Here is a 20,632-nt window from a genome sequence, read left to right as displayed (position 1 = left end):
CAATTTTTATGCACAATTACATTGAACGGATCGTCAATGTCAAGGGTGATGGTAATTGTGATTTTCAGGCTGTTTCAGCTTTACTCGGTAAATGAGAAGAGAATCACACACTTTTCCGCCATACTGTTATCCAAGAGTTGAGGAACAATAAAGAATTATACACACAAGTGTTCGGAAATAAAGAAAAAGTTGAAGAAATTTATCACTCTTTTACCTTGCATTAGTGAACCTGCACCAGAGGGTAAATGGATGCGATTCCCTAAAATAGGTTATCTCATAGCAAATGCGTATGAGAAAGTGTATATTGATCTTACAAGATACGATTTCTCAGAATTTTTTTCCATTGTGTATTGCTCCACCTACAAATCCAAATGATTGTATTATCTATGTTGGGTGAGTTTTAAACCCGTGACATTTTGTTCAAGTTTATTTGAAATCGCGATGCCTTATACCACTTACATCATTGGAGTGGACGACTCATTATACAACCAAAGACGAGACTTAGCCGGACCAATTTTTTGAAAGGATGCAAGAGTTCACCGAATTGAGCAAGATTGAAAGAGAAATAAATAAACAAAAGTCAAAGGGGGTACCACCAATAGCTATAAATTTGGTCGACGACAAGATAGGGTTTGTGAGGTCCATATTAGTCTCTCACTACTATAAATATAGATCACTTGTCATACTATTTTATACCGAACACAAAAAATCAGAATGAACATCATTTGACATGTTGGAAATGTTCACTTTATCGATGATACACCATCAAGAAAATTTAAGATCACTGAGTACACCCCTCTTGAAGATCTGCAATACACACTAGAGGAGATTCTACCATATGACGACAACCGCAAAATTGTGAAGATCGAGATCCTTTGACAAAGAAGGGAAGCTTAAGCTCAGCAATCATGAGATGAAAATGACCGTTGATTTAAGGGCTATGTGGAGAACTTTTTTTTGTTTAAAATCAAAAGTTCCGATCGATCTGAACGCGACTGTTTCGAGATCGATCAATGATATTATCAAAGATGTTACAACGTCCACCTGGATCTTGAAGTGTACTGTTTGATCTATGTTAAAATTTCTTATGTATTGCTGATTTTATGATATCAACGGTATTTTCATTTTGTCAAGTTGTTGTTTTTCCATTCTGTTTTTCTGCTTCTGCCTCGCAAGTTTCCGAAATTATAACTCCAAATGTGTTACACATATACATTTCTGGAATAATTTATATTTCAACTAAAATTTAATGCGTTCAAAAGTACATCTTCGAAATCTGAAATATTTTAATATTTTCGCGCGGTACGCTAGAAAATTATAGAATACATTAAAAAATTCTCTATTTTATATATTATGTATCAAGAAAGTCCATCTCTCAAAGGACTAAACATGCCCAATAACAAAGTCAAATGACAACATATATGAAGTTAGGGCTGGCAATGAACCAAACTAACTCGAAAATAGTTCGAAACTCGATTCGAAAATTAAATCGTTGAACTAGGTTCATGAACCAAATGAGCTGAGTATGAGCTAAAAATTAAGTTCGTTAACTAAATGAGCTGAACTTGAACTATACATAGTTCGACTCGTTAGGTTCATGAGTCAACTCGATTATATATGAGATAGATTATATTGTCTTTAAGAGTTGGTTTAAATATTTGCTCTAAATCTTAGTATCATATTTTATTTTAATCTAACGGTTTTAATTGATAATTTATATTCTCTAGTGAGCAAAATATTTCTACAAATAAAATTAACACCGTATGAATTTCAATCTTATAACTTTAATTATATTTCTATATTTTTTATTTAAAAAATATTAATTTAAAATGTCAAAAATATATATATATATATATATATATATATATATATATATATATATATATATATATATATATATATATATATATATATATATATATATATATATATATATATATATAATAGACTTTAAAAAATTACTTTTAAGTCCGTGAAATAAGCGAGTTGAACCTAACAAGATAAACCATAACGAGTTGAATCGAGATGTTCGAGAACTTCTAACAAGTCCAGTTTGACCTGAAAAAAAGTTCGAGATAAACTCGAACTCGAACTCAAACTCGGCCAATTCTTAATGAGTCGAGTTTGAGCTGAAAAAAAAGTTCGTCATGAGCTCGAACTCGAACTCGAACTCGGCCAATTCTTAACGAGTCAAACTGAGTTGAGGCGAGTTCGACTCGACTCGACTCATTTCCAGCCCTATATGAAGTGCTCACCTCGACATAAAAAATAGAACAACACATTACACAATAATAAATCTCAAAGTCATACCAAAAATTTAATAGACACCTATAAATCCATAATCTAGAAAGTACTAACATACTCTCACCATTCCAATATATGTGAATCATATACCACCTATCTTAAATTTAGTTTTGCAGTAACAAAATCATGTTTATTTATTAATGATTTTTCATTTTTTTTTTCATGTCTAAAATTGTTTTAAAAAATAAGATTACAAAGAAAAAAAATTAAAAGAGTTTTCAATTATTGATTTACAAAATAATATTTAAAAAAAAAAAATCTAAAACACAATGAAACAAACATACACAATGAAACAAACGTAAAGGCTTGTTTGAATGTCAAACATATAAGAAAAAGGATTATGATTAAATTTCAGTAAGTATAAAATAATTTTACACGAGACAATACACATCCATCAAACTCAATACACATCCACTAATCTCAACTTTATCGTTTGAGCTAACTTTTGAAAAAGTGTTCCTATCACATTTAACATAGACAAACTATCCAATAAACAATCAAAATACATTGAATTTAGTTTATGTATGAATTATGAATGGTCAGTTTAGTGCTTTTTTTATACTTTTAATCAATCATAACTAGGAAATCATAAAAAATAATTGACATTAATCACAATTACTTTTAAAATCACAAATATGACTTTTACACTAACATTATATAAAAAATCAAACACTTTTACTCACTGTAATACATACATTTACACTTCTTATATTACTTTTACCTTTCACAAATACTAATAAACTGTCATTCAAAGTAAGCTTGAAATTCATGTCTAAGCAATGTAGAACTCAGTCTCACTACAGAAAACTAGTAAGGATCCCATGGAGGAAAAAAACTGACAGAAAATAGATGTACTATAAAACTCCTTGTGCCATTACCAAATATTTTTCTTAGAATAGATAGAAATATGACAGAGTCATTCTATTGAAGCATTTTATTTGTAACAATCATATTATTGATGCATTTCATTTAGTGTATAGCATTGATCTCTAACACTTGATTCTTCTATTTCTGCTTGACCAAATTGATGCTGAAATCCCAGAGTTTCTTTGCCAAATCATCATCCTTCCCATGTGGGGTTGTCTTGTACACATTGCTGTCTGAAAAATATTCACCACTAACTCCCTTCACTTGTGGGTGCAATGCTACATAGCATGTTGTAGCTGCTCCCTACATTAAAATTGGACAACAGTTCACTATTTAATACTACAAGGAATCCACTTGTTTGTGCATTATTCAATGGCAGTGATTTTACAATAAATGTTTTTAACAACCAAAAATTATCTAACAATATAATGTCTCTGACATTTATAACCATATGACATATTGATTTATAACTAACCTGCTGGACATTTTTCATCACAAGTTTCCCAATCACATTTATTAGACCTGCGTCAAACAAACAAACAGATCCAGAAATTCATCTAGTGTCATTGTCTGCATATTAAAAAGAAAGCTAAATTTATAAGGTTCATGAGTTGATGTAGCAATTCAGTGCTATAAATTAAAATGGCTATTTCTGAGTGGTCATGTGAAAATGTGCCTCACAATAATACTTATCTTCCCCCATAATGGTTGATAATGCAGAATACATTGTTTGGTATACCAAATCCCATGACTTAAATAACTCCTTGAATACATGTCAAAGTAAAAATTTTATTTTTTGGATTCAAAGGTTCCTTCCGCTGGAAGCAATCGTGTAATGTGGGCACTAAAACTGAATTTACATGAATAAGAACCTCCACTGAAAGTAATCATGTTCAAGACATGGCCAGACACTAAATGCAGGCACTAAATAAAAGTGAATTTACTTGAATAACACATTGTGATACTTACCGTTCACCGCATTGTTATGACGGAAAAGATTGGTGGTAATTGTTCCTGGATGAAGAGAATTTGCAGTAATATTCACACCATCTTCCTGATCATGATGCAGACATAATATTAAATAGGGAATATACAAAGATAGTTAATTAACACATAAAAACCAAACTGATATCTTTACTAAACAAGAATGCGAAAGAAAGTAAAAACAATTATGACAATAATATTGGCATCACCAAGAATCACCTCCCTATTTTTTAAAAAGTCAACAATCATCTTCTCCGAAGATATGGTCAGTTTTAATCAATAGATAGTTAAGATGATCACAATACGAATTGTACATAATAAGCAATATTAAGACTTTGTTTGGATAAACAACTTAATTAAGTATTTATAGCACAAGCGCTTATCATATAAGTGCTTATGCATATGCTATTTCTTTAACAACATATAAAATAAAGTCAACCTATTTTCATATTAGCTATCTTGGAGAGGTTATGAAAATAAGCTGAAAACAGCTTATGTCATAGTAGTTTTCATTAACTCTCTCAAACAGTCTCACATGTGCTTATGCTAGTAGTTAAGCTCAAATATCAGTTCTTAATCAACTCATAAAAAGCTAATGAGACAACGAAAAAAACACAGACCTAAGGACATCCTCTTTATAATTAAAGTGAGACACAAACACAATAATGCCAAGTTGTATTGAATTATGATAAGAACACACCAATTATGAACTATTAAACCATATAACATGCAAAAAAACACCACTATATAGTAGAAGTAAGTGCACCTTGAGCTGTTTTGTAAGTTGGTTGGCATGTAAAATATTAGCAAGCTTGGATTGCCCATATGCACGCCAATTGTTATAACTGTACAAAGAGATAACATTTCCAAGTTTAATTCTTCATGCAACTAAGGCGAGCCAACTGTTTTAACTGTAATCAAGGAAGCCAACATAAGCACGTGGTGTTACCTTGATTGGTCATTAATTTTGTCAAAACGGATTCCTTCAGGATATGCGAACCTGTGAGCCTCTGAGGCAACATTAACAATTCTTCCTTCTTTCTTACTTTCACGTGTTGTTTTCTTCATAGTATCCAACAAAAGGTTTGTCAAAAGAAAATGGCCTGCGTAGTTAAAATAATTCATAATTAAAATCAAAAGGATTGCTTCTTCTCAGGCAATGGATTTAAAGAAACAGTAAAATTCTCAAAAAAAAGAAGAAAATAAACAGTAAAATAATTACTTGATGTTTTATATAGGTTGATTAAGACAGATCATAAGTGTAAATTGCACATAAATTTCATGTTCCAATGATTTACAAACCACTTTTCCAAGATAGAAAGAGAGGTTTCAAATTTGCATGTTGTATATAAACTATTATTTTCAGTAAAACACATGGCCCACACTCTCTATAAACTATTGTCAATGGCAAAGTGCTCTATCCTTTCCCCACTTTAATGCTGGAAAGTTTTGAATAATTCATATTATAAGAAGAATAAAACACTAGTAAATTGAATTCATGTTACTGCTACTCATCAAAAGAAGTTCCAAAAGGAAAAACATACAGTTGATTGGATCTTACTTGTGAGCAATGTTGTCAGAATCGAGATCTTACATAAGATTTACCACATACCTATGTGATTGGTGGCAAACTGCAGTTCAATGTTGTCTTTGGACAGCTTGAAAGGGCATGCCATAATTCCTGCATTATTTCTTACAATTACAAACAAACAAGAAAACATTAGTACTAATAATGTTTGGAATTGAATGATTATGACTAAGAAAGCACAATTGGAAGTTGGAACATAGACACTAGTACACAACACTCATATTCTAACAGAATGAGTAACTAACAACTTCAATTAAAACCTAAAGTAAACAGTAAAAAACAAATCTGATAAATTATATGACCAATGTGATGAATCTCCTTTTCTTACATCAAGATGTTCAGTGGACGGCCAGAGGACTTAAACTCTGATGCAAATTTCTTGACAGAGTCCAATGAGCTGAGATCTAACTCTATGGCATCAACTTTAGCTGAGGGAATGTCCTTGAGTATTGTATCTTTGACATCCTTGGCAGCAACCATATTTCTCACGCCCATAATTACATGAGCACCACGCAAAGCTAGCACACGAGTAGTCTCAACGCCAATGCCACTTGATGCTCCTGTAACCACGCCCATAATCACATACAAATAGTTACACATTCCAAGAATTCTTTATTAATAATTCGTTGTAGCATTCACGATTCTTGATGTTGTCAAAAACACTTGATGTGGCTGCTATTGAGGTTACACCGACTTTTCAAAAACCTTATGCATATGTAATGTAATCAAACAGATGATAAAGAGAGGGGAAAAAATTAATAAATAAATCATGAATAATCTAAAAAAGTGTTTAAATTTCAATATTATGAGACAGATGGTAGATCATTAGCACCACCATTAGTTGTTTTATCGAAAGTAAACCTTCTATTCAATCCCTAAACTATTATTCTCTCTTGTATTTGGTCCTCAAACTATAAAAATATAGTAACAAGTAGGCCCCCAAACAATTATTAATCCATCAAATTAGTCACTCAGTTGTTCAAAAAAATAGGATAAAGAATGAGAGTTTATGGACAAAGTTGATGGATTAAGAATAGTTGAAGCAACTAATTATATTCTATAGGGTAATTGCACATGCAAAATTGGATAGAGTCAGTTAGTGTATGTTAAGTTTTGTGGTGAAAAGAATTGATTTTGAATGAATTGTTCTAGTAAAATTGATTCTAGTTAAAAGTAAGTTGAAGGTACCAATCGTTAGTTGGTCCAACATGTAAAAAGTGAGTTCAACATGTAAAAATCACGTTTAAACCCAAAAACTACAAATTATAACTTCAAACCGAATCAATTCTACTTTAGAAGAATCAGACACCTGAAAGTCAAAATCAATTCTACATCTTTAGAATTTATAATTGCTTTTGCCTCTTCCAAAAGCTAAACTAAACATACACTTAGTCAAGTAAGGGGGTTTTGGATCTTGATCCAAAAAAATTCCTCCTAAAACCTATGCTTATATGCAATATATTGAAATCAAAACTTGTATTCAACCTAAGGATATGCAGGAATTTAAAAAAAAAAAAAAACTACTGTATAAGATTAATAAGGTCAAAAACTTTTCAGCAAGACTATGAAATACAAAATTTGCATTAAGATGTACGTATAAACAATGATATTTTGAATCAAACAGAAACATATTGGAATGATTGACGCTAAAGAAGAAGGAAAAAAAGCGTATTGTTTGCATGGAGAGATAAATAATTAGTAAAGTAAAAGATGAGAAAATGATAAAGAAAGAAAGAAAAAGAAAAAGGAAGAACCAGTGACAATGGCAGTGAGGCCAGTAGCGTCGATTCCATGAGTAACTTGTTCAGCAGTTGAACTCCATGAAAATCCAGAAAGCCCTTTCTTGGTGGTGAATGGCCACATGATGATGATGATGGAATGGATGAAACTGACGTGACGCTACGCTAGATATCTGGATGGATGAAATATCATGAATTTCTTCTCAATACAATTATTTTGCTTTTTATTGAAAAAAGACAGACAGAGAAATAAAACTGCATTAGGTGAAAATTAAATGTGTACTTTATTTCTGTTAAATTTAATTCCCTTCAAAACTGCATTCAGTATTTTACCAAATTTAGGCAATATCTAATATCTAAATAGAATAAAGTCGTTTGTTTTTATAACCAAAAACAGTTGGATTTTTTATCTCTAACAAGTGAAAAATAACCTTTTTTTTTTTGTATTGAAAAATAACTATTTTAACAATAAGGTTAGAAAGTTTTTCAACGCACTCCATGATTATTTTACACACCATGCAAAATTTGGTTTTTTCTGTAGATGCATCTACGGAAGCGTATAAAACATAGTAAAACTTCCGCAGATGCATATACGGAAGATTTCATGAACTTCTCTTTTTAACCCCTTCAATAGATACATCTACGAAAGATTTCATGAACTTAATTTATTTGAGATTTTCCCAATTAATTAAAAAATTAATTTGGGATTTTTTCAAATAATTTAAAATTTTCTCAATTAATTGAGAAAATCGCACGCGTTCGTATATATCATGAACTTAATTAATTTGGAATTTTCCCAATTAATTTGGAGTTTTTCCAAATAATTGGGAAAATCCAAAGAATTACTATGTTTTAAGGCTTCCGTGGATGCATCTACGAAAGAAAACAACGTTAAACAAAAAAATACTTCTGAAAATGCATAAGAAGGGTACAAGGTTGGTTGAGAAATTCTCAAAGATTAATGCTTTCTTTATTTAAATATTGCCCTATTTTCAAATGTATCTATGTTTATTTATTAATTGCACGAAACAAAATTAAACTTGAGGGAATGTTGTTCTATAGCTTCGAATATAAATTCAGACAATATTATAATTTAGATCATCTAAGTGTGTCTTTGAATTGACTTAATCAGAATTGATTTTGAAAAAATAAATTTGATAAAATTGATTTTAATAAAATATAATTTAACAAAAATTAATTTATGTTTAAATATATTTATATAAAAGTGAATCGAACACACAAGTGTGCTTGTGGCCCACTTCATAGCTTAAAGCTAAAAAATTACATTTAGTCTTACATTTTATCCTTATCATATAACTCTCATTTTACATAGAGATAATTTCTCTATCATTCAATGCTGACCACTCACAAATTACATCATTAGAATTAGCAAGAGAATTAAATTTCATACTTCACTTAAATGGACGGTCCTTATTAAGTTGTTATTTCCTAAATTTTCTAAACTTAGACCCTTTACCTTTATCATCATCAGACTCATTTGGGTCTGAGATACCTAATTCATCACTAACATATTCATCATCTTCAAAATTGTTTGGGAACTACAATTTAGTCCAACAAGAGAAACTATTTAGATCCTTTTTAGGTGGATTATCTTCAAATCTATGTGTAAGAGCACTAATTCTTTCATCCCTACTATCATCAAAGCATTCAACATCCTCATCTTCACTTTCTTGCATACTAGTAAAGGACCTGTGTGTTCGCACGGGTCGCGTAAAGTCGATATAAATATTAAATAAATATTATATAGTTATGGCTAAAAAAATTTATATGAATTAACAGAAGAAAAAAATTCTAATGTTGATTGTCATATAAATATTAATTTAATTTATCACAGGTCATACATAAATTTGGTAATTGCTATTAAACCAAATATATGGTGGAAAAACAGGTTTGGGCGTTTGGCCAGTCGGGCATGCCTATAATTTTATAATTTTTTATGATTTTAATTTTACAATTTCTATTAACAAATATTATAAAATAAAACATATTATACACCAAAAAAATATATTGGTTTAATAATTTAATTAGATTTAATTAATTGAATTATATTATGTTTGTTAAATTTGTGTAGTAATTTAGAAGTTATATGTTATGGTAATTCAAAAGTCATTAAACATATGATCTCTAATATATGTTCAATTTAACTAAATATTTTGTCGGCCCGTCAGAAAAATAGGTTCGGTCCGTCGGGCATTCCTATAATTTTTAAATTCTCCTTTATTATAAATTTATGGATTATTTTGATAATTGTTGAAAAATTTAAAAGAAAAAGTTTTTGAAAGATGGAATGTGATAAGTAAACTGTAAAAAAATAAAATAAAATAGAATTTAGTAAATAAATTAATTAATTAACGTTTTAATTTATATGATGATTTCATCCTTATTTTTATCCTGGTTCTTTTTGCGACTCTCTTAAATAACAAATTTAAATTTTTAATTTATTTATAAAAGGATAAGTAAAAGATCAATTGTTTATAGTCTTGCACTTTTGTTGACTCGTCGCAAAAATAGGTTCGGCCCGTCGGGTGTACCTATAATTTTTAAATTCTTCTGTATTGTAAATTTAAGGATGCTATTGATATTATATGATTTTATTATCTAATGAAAAATAAATTTAAGCACCGTTACATTTTATAACAAATCTCTGACAAATAACAATTGTTGGAAAATTTAAAAGAAAAAGTTCTTGAAAAATGGAATGTGATAAGTAAATTGTAAAAAATAAAATTAAATAGAGTTTGGTAAGTAAATTAATTAATTTTTATGTGAGAAAATTTTGACTTAGAGAAAATTTTAATCTCAATTTTAAACTGAAATTTTATCCTTCCATTTTTACGTGAAAAAAATTTAATCCCAATTTTAAACTTTTATGTCCCTAATTGTAATTTTAATTTCCTAATAATTTATAACTATTAAATACTTAATAATTCAAAAATGTTCTTTACTTAACCTTTTATGTCCCTAATTGTAATTTTAATTTCCTAACTTAACCTTTTACATTCCAAACTGAGGTGATAAAAAAACAGTTCCAACTTAACCTTTTTACTTAACCTTTTATGTTTTAACTTTTACGAATGAAAATGCACAAATTCTATGTATTATTTGATTACATAATATTTTTTATAGACTTAATTAATAATTTTATTATACTAAATAAGCAAAATTAAAGGGTTTAGGGTTTAGGTGATGCCAATAGTATTATTTTTTATCTAAATACTAATACTTTAATTAAATATAAATTACTCATGTATTTAATTTTTAAGAACAATGTAATATTCAAATGATTTTTTTATGAGATGAAGAGAATATTTATTTTTGATGATTTCTCCGTCAATAATTTTAAAATAATATTTATTCAAATCATGACTTCAAATAACAATTAAACTAATAATTTCAAATATTTAAAAATTTTCTTTAAATATTCTTTCTGAAATCTTCCCCTGCAAACAAACACATTAATTGTTAGTATATAATCTAATAAGTTGTTTATGAGTGATAAATATCTCTTATTTAACATATCAGTTTTGTTGGTTGGGTTGAATTAAATACAAGTTAAATTATAAGAAAAATTTTAATATATATTTTTTTATATAATAGTTTTAAAAAAGTGATAATCACGGCCTAATAAAATATGAATATAACATAAAATGATTTTCATCATTTGCTTATCAAAATTTCTCAATCACTCATTTTCTTGTATTTTATACAAATATTTAAATACACCAAATTGATTGAAAATAAGACTATTTTTTCTTTAGAGTATAACATTAATTGTGGTATAACCTAAACAGTTGTTTATAAGTGATAAATGTTCCTAAACAAATTAGGCAATTTTTTTTTAAACAAAAGAAAATATATTAAACCAAAAAAAAAAAGGATTACAGACACAAGAGGGGGACCGCACCAAAACCTCTTAAACACTAAGCCTTAGCCTAGAGGTACCATTCTTGTCAAGCAAGTAATCCTTAGTGATATCCTTATGCACATGGTTGAACCAAGAAAACCTTTTGCTATTAAAACCTATATTTGCCAGAAAATCCGCACAAAAATTGGCTTCGCGGTATATGTGAGTGATTCTAAAATCAATCCTAAGCGTGTAATCCCAACACGCAAGCCAACGAGATTTAACTTTCCACGGCACTAAGTTACAGTTAGAAAACGCAAGAACAACCAATTTACAATCAGTCTCGATCCAAACTTTCTTCCAATTCATTTGCTTAGCTTTTTCAAGAGCAACAATAGTGGCCATGAATTCAGCAACCACCGGCGAAAAATACCACCACAAGCTGCCAAGGAACCCTTGGCCATGGCATCCACATTGCATTTGATCCACCCGAATAATGGAGGGCACCAAAGAACATCGATCAGAGTAATAGAGTCACGGGGATTAATGGTGATGTTAAGACTTTTGAGAAAAGAGAAATTAAGCATAGAGTCGTTGGCTTTCTTCTTGGATAAGATACCAACCAATCTAGCCCTAGCCATAATACTACTCACACAAGATTTCCAGTTAGATTGCTTATGCTCGAACCTTGACAGATTCCTGGTTTGCCATATCAAATACAAAGCATGAAGCATCATAGACTTAACCACTGCCCTTGCTTGAGGACTCCAATTGTTCTCCACGATTCTGTAGCAGTCAGATATTGAAATGATGGGAGTAGGACTAGAAACAAAGGCACTCAGCCAGATCCAGATGTTGCGGGAAAATTGACAATCAAAAAACAGATGCAAGGTAGTTTCTTCCTGAGCACAGCAGAGAGAGCAAATTGAAGGCAAGGAGAATCCTCTGAGCCTTAAATTCTCATCCGTAGGTACCTTGTTGTGAAGAATTCTCCAGCATAGCATTGAATGAACCGGAGCTGAATCCGGATCCCAAAGGAAGTTGAACAAATTATCTTTAATAGGTGGCTTCAACAAATTGTAGGCATGCTTGATAGTTAAGACCCCATTCTCGATGTCTTTCCAAGCCAACAAGTCCTCCTTGCCCATATCAATGACAGAGTAACTAGCAATTGTGTCCATGATGTTGGGTCTGGCTTGCAGCACATTAGCAGGGAGGGACCACTGATTGTTCTTCCAATAATCAGCAACTTTTTGGATCAAGTTATCATGAAACTTTTCAGGGATCCTGAGTTGTCGAGCAAGGGGTTCACCTGCCCAATCATCCAGCCAGAAATTCACTTTTTTCCCATTTCCTAAAATCCAAACTGTATTGTCTTTGATCATGTTGAAATGCTCCTTGAAACCCTTCCACAAAGAAGACTTTATGGAATACTTTATCAATCTCCCATGTCTTAACACACGGGCTGCCAACACCTTAGACCACTCACTGCTAGAATTAAGGAATTTCCAGCAAGAGTAGAGGTTGGTGGCCTTGTTATACTGTTTCAAAGCAATGATTCCCAACCCACCCTCAGAAGTTTTCTTGCAGCACTTCTTCCAGGACACAGTGACCATCTTTCTGTTCTCCACATTACCACTCCAAATAAAGTTCCTTGACCAGGATTCTATGCTTTTGATGATGCTTATAGGCCAGTCATAGATAGTGATACTGTGAACCAGCATACTATGAATGACAGTTTTAACCAAGAGCACTCTTCCTGCCATAAATAAGAGCTTGGCCTTCCAAGATGCTAGCTTCATTTTAATTTTACCTGCAATAGATAGAAAATGAGATGCTTTAGGTTTCCCTATAAAAATAGGCACCCCCAAATACACAAAAGGGGAGGATGCTTTCTTAAAGCCAACAATGCCAGCAAGAATGGTATGTTTATCCAGAGACAGGCCACCAGCATAAATGAGGGATTTGTCTTTGTTGCAAAATTGGCCAGAGTTAGCAGCATACTCCTCAAGAAGATCAGAAATAGCCTTGAGTGATTTAGAATCACCCCTGCAAAAAACCATAATGTCATCTGCAAACAAGGTATGAGATGGCACATGACAATTTCTAGTAGCTCTGATAAGATTCATCTGGTTATTAGTCACTAACTGTGTAAGCCCTCTACTTAACACATCTTCTGCAATGCTGAAGAGGAGGGGTGAGAGAGGATCACCTTGCCTCACCCCATTGGTACACTTGAAATAACCTATGGCCTTACCATTGAGTCCTATAGACAAAGTAGCAGAGTTAAGAATCACTTTTATCCATTGAAAAAACTTACTGTTGAAGCCAAAACAATCTAAAGTATCAATGAGGAAATCCCAATTAATAGTATCAAAGGCTTTAGCAATGTCAATCTTAAGAGCAACATTGCCTTTGAAGCTTTTATTGCCAAGGATATTTATAACTTCAGAAGTGAGGCAAATACCTTCTTTAATGTTCCTCCTAGAGATAAAACCTTTTTGCTCAGGAGAAATGAGGGAGGGAAGGATGGATGCTAACCTGTCTGCTAGAATTTTGGATATGAGCTTGAATTTAAAATTGGCCATAGCAATAGGCCTAAACTGATCTATGCTATTAGCCTCTTGAGTTTTAGGAATCATAACCACACTATTAGCATTAAAGTTGGGCAGAATCCACCCCTGCAAAAAGAACTGAGAAACAGCATTTATAACATCAAATTTAATAACATTCCAATAGTGCATATAGAAATAAGCACCAAACCCATCCGGCCCAGGGGCAGAGTTGATGTTAAGGTTGGAAACAGCATTAAAGATCTTCTCAGGGGTAGGCAAACTAGTAAGCATGGCATTGGTTTCTTCATTAACCAATTTAGGAATCACTCTTTGAATAAGGTTAGAATTATGCCTCTCAAGATTGGAGTTGAAAAGCTTAAAGTAATGGTTCTCAATATGATCCTCCAAGGTTTTTTGGTCATACTCCAGCTTGTCATTAATTTTCAAACAAGAGATCAGGTTGTTCTTCCTTTTGATTTTGGCATAAGTGTGATAAAACTTGGTGTTTCTATCCCCATGGAGATGCCAATTAAGCTTGGCCTTCTCTTTCCGAAGTTCCTCCTCAATACTCAGGGCCAAATTTAATTCATGCTGGGCCTTGACCTCTTTTTCATGTAAACTGTCAGAGTAACCATGGTCCTCAATCTCTAATTGAATCTCCTTAAGATTATTCTCAGCTTGAGTGGTTTTTAAGTGCACATTACCAAAAGTATCCTTGTTCCAAGCCTTGAGTCTACTCTTTAGGAGCTTAAGTTTTTGATCAAGGATGTACATAGGACAACCATAGAAATTCTCATTCCAAGTATCCTTAACTAATCTATCACAGTCACTGTTCATAGTCCACATTTTATGAAATTTGAATTGGCTTTTGTAACACAGATTATCTCTCTTAATGGTGATAAGAATCGGGTAGTGGTCAGAATTGGTTTTAGTGAGAGTATTACAAACAATAGAAAAACAAGAGTCAATCAAAGCCATGTTGCAAATGGCTCTATCTAACATTTTTTCAGTCCTATGTCTCCCTCTTCTACCATTACACCAAGAGAAGGCATTACCTAGTGTAGGAATATGGATAAGGTTATTGTCATCAGTCCAACATTGAAAATCATGCATAGGGGCTTTGGCAGGGACATGGCTCCCACGATATTCAGATGTGTTCAAAATAGCATTAAAATCCCCCAAGAAAGTCCAAGGAATGTTAGGGAATCTATTATCTAAAGCTAACCAAAGATTCCTTCTATGCCTATAATTAGTAGAAGCATAAACAATAGAAAAACCAAAAACAGAATTATTGTCAAACAAGTTCAAAGTGAAAGAAACATGCTGATCATCAATTAGAACAATATCAGGGTTGTAGTTAGACTTACAGAAGCACCAAAGGTTAGGAAGAAGGGTGTTCCTATTATTAATAGCAAAAAGTTTTAGATCAAACCTGTCAAACCAGTGATGAGGAAAGTCTTCCCACTTCATCCACGGTTCAGAAATAAAAAGCAGCTCAGGAGAGTTATTGAGAATCGGCTTCTTAAGAGCCAGTCTAGAAGCCCTATTTGCTACCCCTCTTATGTTCCAAAAGAGGCAGTTCATAGGGTCAGGTTGGATTTACTAGACCTAGGCCTAGTTTTGATTGTGCTTGAACTTGAAGAGGCAGATTTCTTGTTCTTCCTTTTCTTGTTAAAAACTAATTGAAAGTCCTTGTCTGGGAACATATCCACTCCTTCATTATCTTGTCTTTCATTGTCTGCCATGTTATCCCAAGCTTCACTCAGAAAGTTTGTAACCTTAGCCTTAAAAGCAGGGTCAATCTGAGTTTCAGGAACAATTTCAACAGCTTGAGTTGCATCCACATATTCGCTATCTGATTTAGATCTTTCCTCAGAGCTTACCTGTATTATGGCATTACTAACCAGAATTCCATCTTTGGGAGTTTCTTCCCTTAATTCCTCAGCTATAGGAGTGGAAGATGGCTCACCAACCAAATTAACAACTTGATCTGAACTACTCCTTTCAGCACCAGTAGCTTGATTAATGTTAGACTTTCCCGCTTCTGTCTCAATCATAGGTGATTTCAATTTTTCCTTTTATGTACTATTCTCTGTGCCCTTGTTCATGTTTTTGCTAATTTCCTTTCTTTTACAATTACCAATTGAGTGTCCAATGCAGGAGCAGTGAGAGCAAAAGTCAGGAAGCTTCTCATACTCAATGTCAACAAAGAAGGCGAAACCAATTCTTTCGACTAAGATCTTATAGCTTAGTTCCCTGGTCATATCTAAGTCTACTAGCACACGCACAAAGTGGCCGAAAGGTCTTTCAAAGGCCGATTTGTTTGTTGCAGAGTCGATGCAAATCGGAGTGCCTATACTACTAGCAATGGCAAAAAGAATTTTTGGCCTCCAGTATTCTTGCGAGAGCCCATGAATTCTTATCCAGACTTGAGCTGATGTTTGCTTCAGAGTAGCAGGAGTGAAGTCCTTAGTCCAGGGGAAAAGTTTGAGAACTCCCTGAGGGAGATTCCACGCACTCACCGACCGAACACGTTGAATATCTTCAAGAGACAAGAAGGCAAACTCAAAGAAACCTTTTCCCAGAGAGGTGACACCCCATTTGCCAATCGAGGGCCAAAGCGTTAGGAGTTTCTCTTTCAAACTAACCACCGTGAGAGGCGAGGATCCCTTGGACCAGACCACTCTACCATGGAGATGGTGCTTGCAAGCTTCGACGCCTAGCTTATATTCTTCTTCTGGTATCGTAATGGCCAGTCTATCGCCTTTGATGCAAACCGGAGGAAATTGACTCAGCGGAATGTCACAGACATTGTTGGAAACCACATTTGCAAACGATTTGGGAGTGGGAAGTTTCTTACCAAGGTCAGGTTTACATCTTTATACCTATCTTTCTATATATATATATATATATATATATATATATATATATATATATATATATATATATATATATATATATATATATATATATATATATATATATATATATATATATATATATGGGAGCGTATCCGGTGAGAACTAATATTTATGTGAGAAACGAGAACTATTAATATAAATCGTTGGATTTCATTAACGTTTAAGATTTAAAATTTTTAATATGAAGATCACCTCATTGAATTTTATCTGTTATGCTCAATATTTAAACTTTTCATATGAAGAGATTTTTTACTTAAAATAATTCTACTTGATGAATTAATCATTATTAAAATGATTTTTTAAAAATATATTTAATTTTAGAATATAAATATAAAATATAGTTCAAATATATTTAGTATTTTTATTTGAAATTAAAATTATCTAAAACTATAGATAATTTTCAAGACTAAAAACATAATCCCAAAATGATTTTTGAAAAATAAAATTAATTTAAAAATAATCATAAACATAAATTGTATACTCATCTTACTAGTATTAAAATTACTTTTAAATAAATATGTTATAAATTTCTTTAAAAATCTTAACTCTTAAAATCTAGTTAAATAAAAAATTTATTTTAAGGTTATATCTTGCGTATTATAAAACTATATTTTTATAATTTATATTGCTAAATTAATTGTTGTAGACTTATTTTGAAAACCGAACAAGCCTCTGAATGTTTTAATAACAATTTAATCATCATAGCAAAATTTATTAAAATTTCTTTTACAACATTCACTTAGCTCATTCCTGAAATTATTCCAAAAGAAAAATTCTGAAAAATAAAATTAGTTTTAAAATAATCAAAAACATAAATTGTTTACTCATCTTAGTAGTATTTAAATTATTTTTAAACAAAACTATGTCATAAATTTCTTTAAAAATATTAACTCTTTAAAATTAGTTAAAATTATATATTGCATATTATAGAATTTTACTTTAATAATTTATTTTGATAAATTAATTTTTGTAAATATACTTTAAAACCAAACAAGTCTTCCAATATTTAATAACAATTTAATTATCGTAATAAAATTTACTAAAAAAAAATCTTACACTAATGACATATCTCATTCCTTAAATTATAATTTTTTTTAATTTCTTACTTCATAATATTTAGTAAATTTTATACGATGATTAAATTGGTATTAAAACATTGGGAGGTTTGTTTCATTTTCAAAGTAAGTCTACAACAATTAACTTATCAAAATAAATTATAAAAATATAATTTTATAATATGCTAGATTCAGCTTTAAAATAGTTTTTTTAATTTAATTAATTTTTAAAAGTTAAGATTTTTAAAGAAATTTATGACATATTTATTTAAAAATAATTTTAATACTAGTAAGATGAGTATACAATTTATGTTTATGATTATTTTAGAATTTATTTTATTTATTAAAAAATTATTTTTGGATTATGTTTTTAGTCTTGAAAAATATTTATAGTTTTAGATAATTTTAATTTCAAATAAAAATACTAAATATATTTGAACTATATTTTATATTTATTTCCTAAAATTAAGTATATTTATAAAAATTATTTTAATAATGATTAATTCATTAAGTAGAATTATTTTCAGTAAGAATCTCTTTGTATGGAAAGTTTAAATATTGAGCATAACAGATAAAATTCAGTGAGGTGATCTTCATATTAAAAATTTTAAATCTTAAACGTTAATGAAATCTAACAATTGATATTAATAGTTCTCGTTTCTCACATAAATATTAGTTCTCACCGGATACGCTCCCTATATATATATATATATATATATATATATATATATATATATATATATATATATATATATATATATATATATATATATATATATATATATATATTCCGGACACACACAATTTTATTTTGACATAATTACATTATGGTTCTTTAAATTATTTTGTTATAACAAGTTGATTTTATAAGTTTCTTTTTTTTAAGAATTTGATTATTTAAGTTTATTTTAATTAGGATATGATTTTATATTTTTTTGGATGTTACTTTATGTATTTAAGATGTTAATATATGCATTTCGTTGCAATTTTATGCACAAAATACATAAAGGATCCCTGGTATAATTATGTTTTTTTATTTTTTATTAAATTAAATTTGAAGATGCATCTTCAAATATTTTTAGAACTTAATTCAAAAATGTATCTCCGAAAATACAAATTGTTTTAATTGTCAAACTTATTCCAATTATCATCATTTTCTCAACATAAAAATGTTCCAATTCCATCAATTAAATTTTTTTATTCCACATAAATTCTCATTATTTATAGGAAGAATAATAATAATAATTAAAGGTATTATTTATAAGGAGAGAATAATTATTATTTGAATATAGAAAATAATAATAATAATTATAATTATACTGAATAATAAATAATATTAATTTTTATAGGAAAAATAGAAAAATTCTTTTTCAAAAATTGAATTAGTCAATAAATCAAAAATAAAAACAAGATGCATCTCCAAATTAAATTTTGACAAAAACTGAAATTTGAGACGTTCGAAGATACATTTTCAATTAAATCCAATAATATTTTGAGATTTGCAGAAATGCACTCCACTCTATAAGGGTGTAAAGAAAAATTGCCACAAATCAATTTTATTGAATTAAATTAAGTAGAAGTTTAAATTACAAAAAATGTGATTAATCATGACCTAAAAGCATTTGGAGGATTTTACATGCAAATGCCAAAGAAGAAAAAAAGGACTCCCTCCATCTTCTATGGTAAAATCTTCGATTAAGCATTTATAAATAGTAACTTTATCTCGATAATCTGCGTATTTAATGCCTTAAAAATTGAAATATTAAAAATTCTATAAAATGTTTTCTTTTTTAAAAATGCTTAACCATTGCCCTGTGGACACTGGTTAGCAAGACCCAATATTTAAATAAAAAATTGTAGTAATAATATATTTATAAAAAAATATGTTATTTTTACATAACCACCGTCTTTGTAATTAGGGGATAACTATATAGGGATCCCTAATTCATATAGAGTAATAGGTAAGTCCTATGATGAAGAATCATAGTTTCCTTAAAAATATGTCACATTCAGTTATGTTTTTAACTTCAAGGTACAAAGTTTTTAGTATGGGTTGCTGACTGTTTAAGTCTCTATGCAAAAGCTCGAAAAAATAAGATAAAGTTCTGTTTGTTCTAGTTTTAAAAAAATGAATTTTTTATATTTTTTAAAATAGATTTTATAAAACTATTTTTCAAAATATTAATATTATAAATCTTTTTATAAACACTTATTTTGACATCTTATAACATAAATATAAATTATTGAAAAATAAAACTTAGTCAAAATCGTAATTTTTTAAAAAAGTTTGTATTTTAAAAATGTTTTTTATGAAAATCTATTTGAAATAGCTTTAAATTAAGTGATTTTTTAAAATTTTAATATCCAATTTTTTAAGATGAAATACTAAAAAAATATATTTTAAGAATAGCTATTCAAATCAAATTTTTATTTGAAGTTTTTATAAAAAATTTCTTTATAAAATTTTTTTACATATGTAATACTATACAAATTATTTAAAAAAAAAAAACTAAAACAACCTGGCGCAAACTAGAGCCGACGTAATAAAGCGGACAGACCAAAAAACAGTGGGGCGTGACAAATTCGCCACCCCTAAAGCTTAAAATAGCAAAATTCAGCCCCGTCAAAAATTACAGGCTCCATGCATGTCCAATAGGCAGTATCCGTTTTTACAGTTAAAGTCTAATATAGTTTTTAAACTATCATTGGTGTCACTATTATTAAAGTATCTCCAATGAAAATATCTATAAAAAA

General features: G+C 30.0%; 1 protein-coding gene across 2 annotated transcripts; it reads right to left on the bottom strand.

Annotated features, from left to right (window-relative positions):
* Nucleotides 1-2,977: 2,977 nt before the first annotated feature.
* Nucleotides 2,978-7,740, bottom strand: LOC131643572 (short-chain dehydrogenase TIC 32, chloroplastic). 2 transcript variants are annotated; one of them, XM_058913831.1, is made up of 8 exons: nucleotides 7,498-7,740; nucleotides 6,072-6,303; nucleotides 5,768-5,847; nucleotides 5,105-5,258; nucleotides 4,922-5,000; nucleotides 4,137-4,225; nucleotides 3,647-3,693; nucleotides 2,978-3,474 (listed from the first exon to the last, which is right to left on the bottom strand). In XM_058913831.1, exons 1-8 carry the CDS (start codon nucleotides 7,604-7,606, stop codon nucleotides 3,422-3,424), a joined length of 843 nt encoding a protein of 280 aa, XP_058769814.1. In that variant the 5' UTR covers nucleotides 7,607-7,740; the 3' UTR covers nucleotides 2,978-3,421. The 2 variants fall into 2 exon arrangements, with proteins under 2 accessions (XP_058769814.1, XP_058769813.1); XM_058913830.1 differs by having other exon boundaries at nucleotides 4,141-4,225; nucleotides 7,498-7,734.
* Between the last annotated feature and the right edge of the window lie 12,892 nt (nucleotides 7,741-20,632).

This window comes from Vicia villosa, linkage group LG1 (assembly GCF_029867415.1).
Source record: "Vicia villosa cultivar HV-30 ecotype Madison, WI linkage group LG1, Vvil1.0, whole genome shotgun sequence".
NCBI classification, from domain to species: domain Eukaryota; kingdom Viridiplantae; phylum Streptophyta; class Magnoliopsida; order Fabales; family Fabaceae; genus Vicia; species Vicia villosa.
The sequence above is the reverse complement of the archived record's forward strand: the minus strand, read 5'-3'. Positions and strand labels throughout refer to the sequence as shown.

Coding starts and splice junctions, on each gene's coding strand:
- LOC131643572 (XM_058913830.1), bottom strand. CDS start 7,606: ATGTGGCCATTCACCACCAAGAAAGGGCTTTCTGGATTTTCATGGAGT. Junction 5,259..5,767: donor GTTTGCCACCAATCACATAG/GTATGTGGTAAA, acceptor TTAACTACGCAG/GCCATTTTCTTTTGACAAAC. Junction 3,475..3,646: donor TGATGAAAAATGTCCAGCAG/GTTAGTTATAAA, acceptor ATTTTAATGTAG/GGAGCAGCTACAACATGCTA.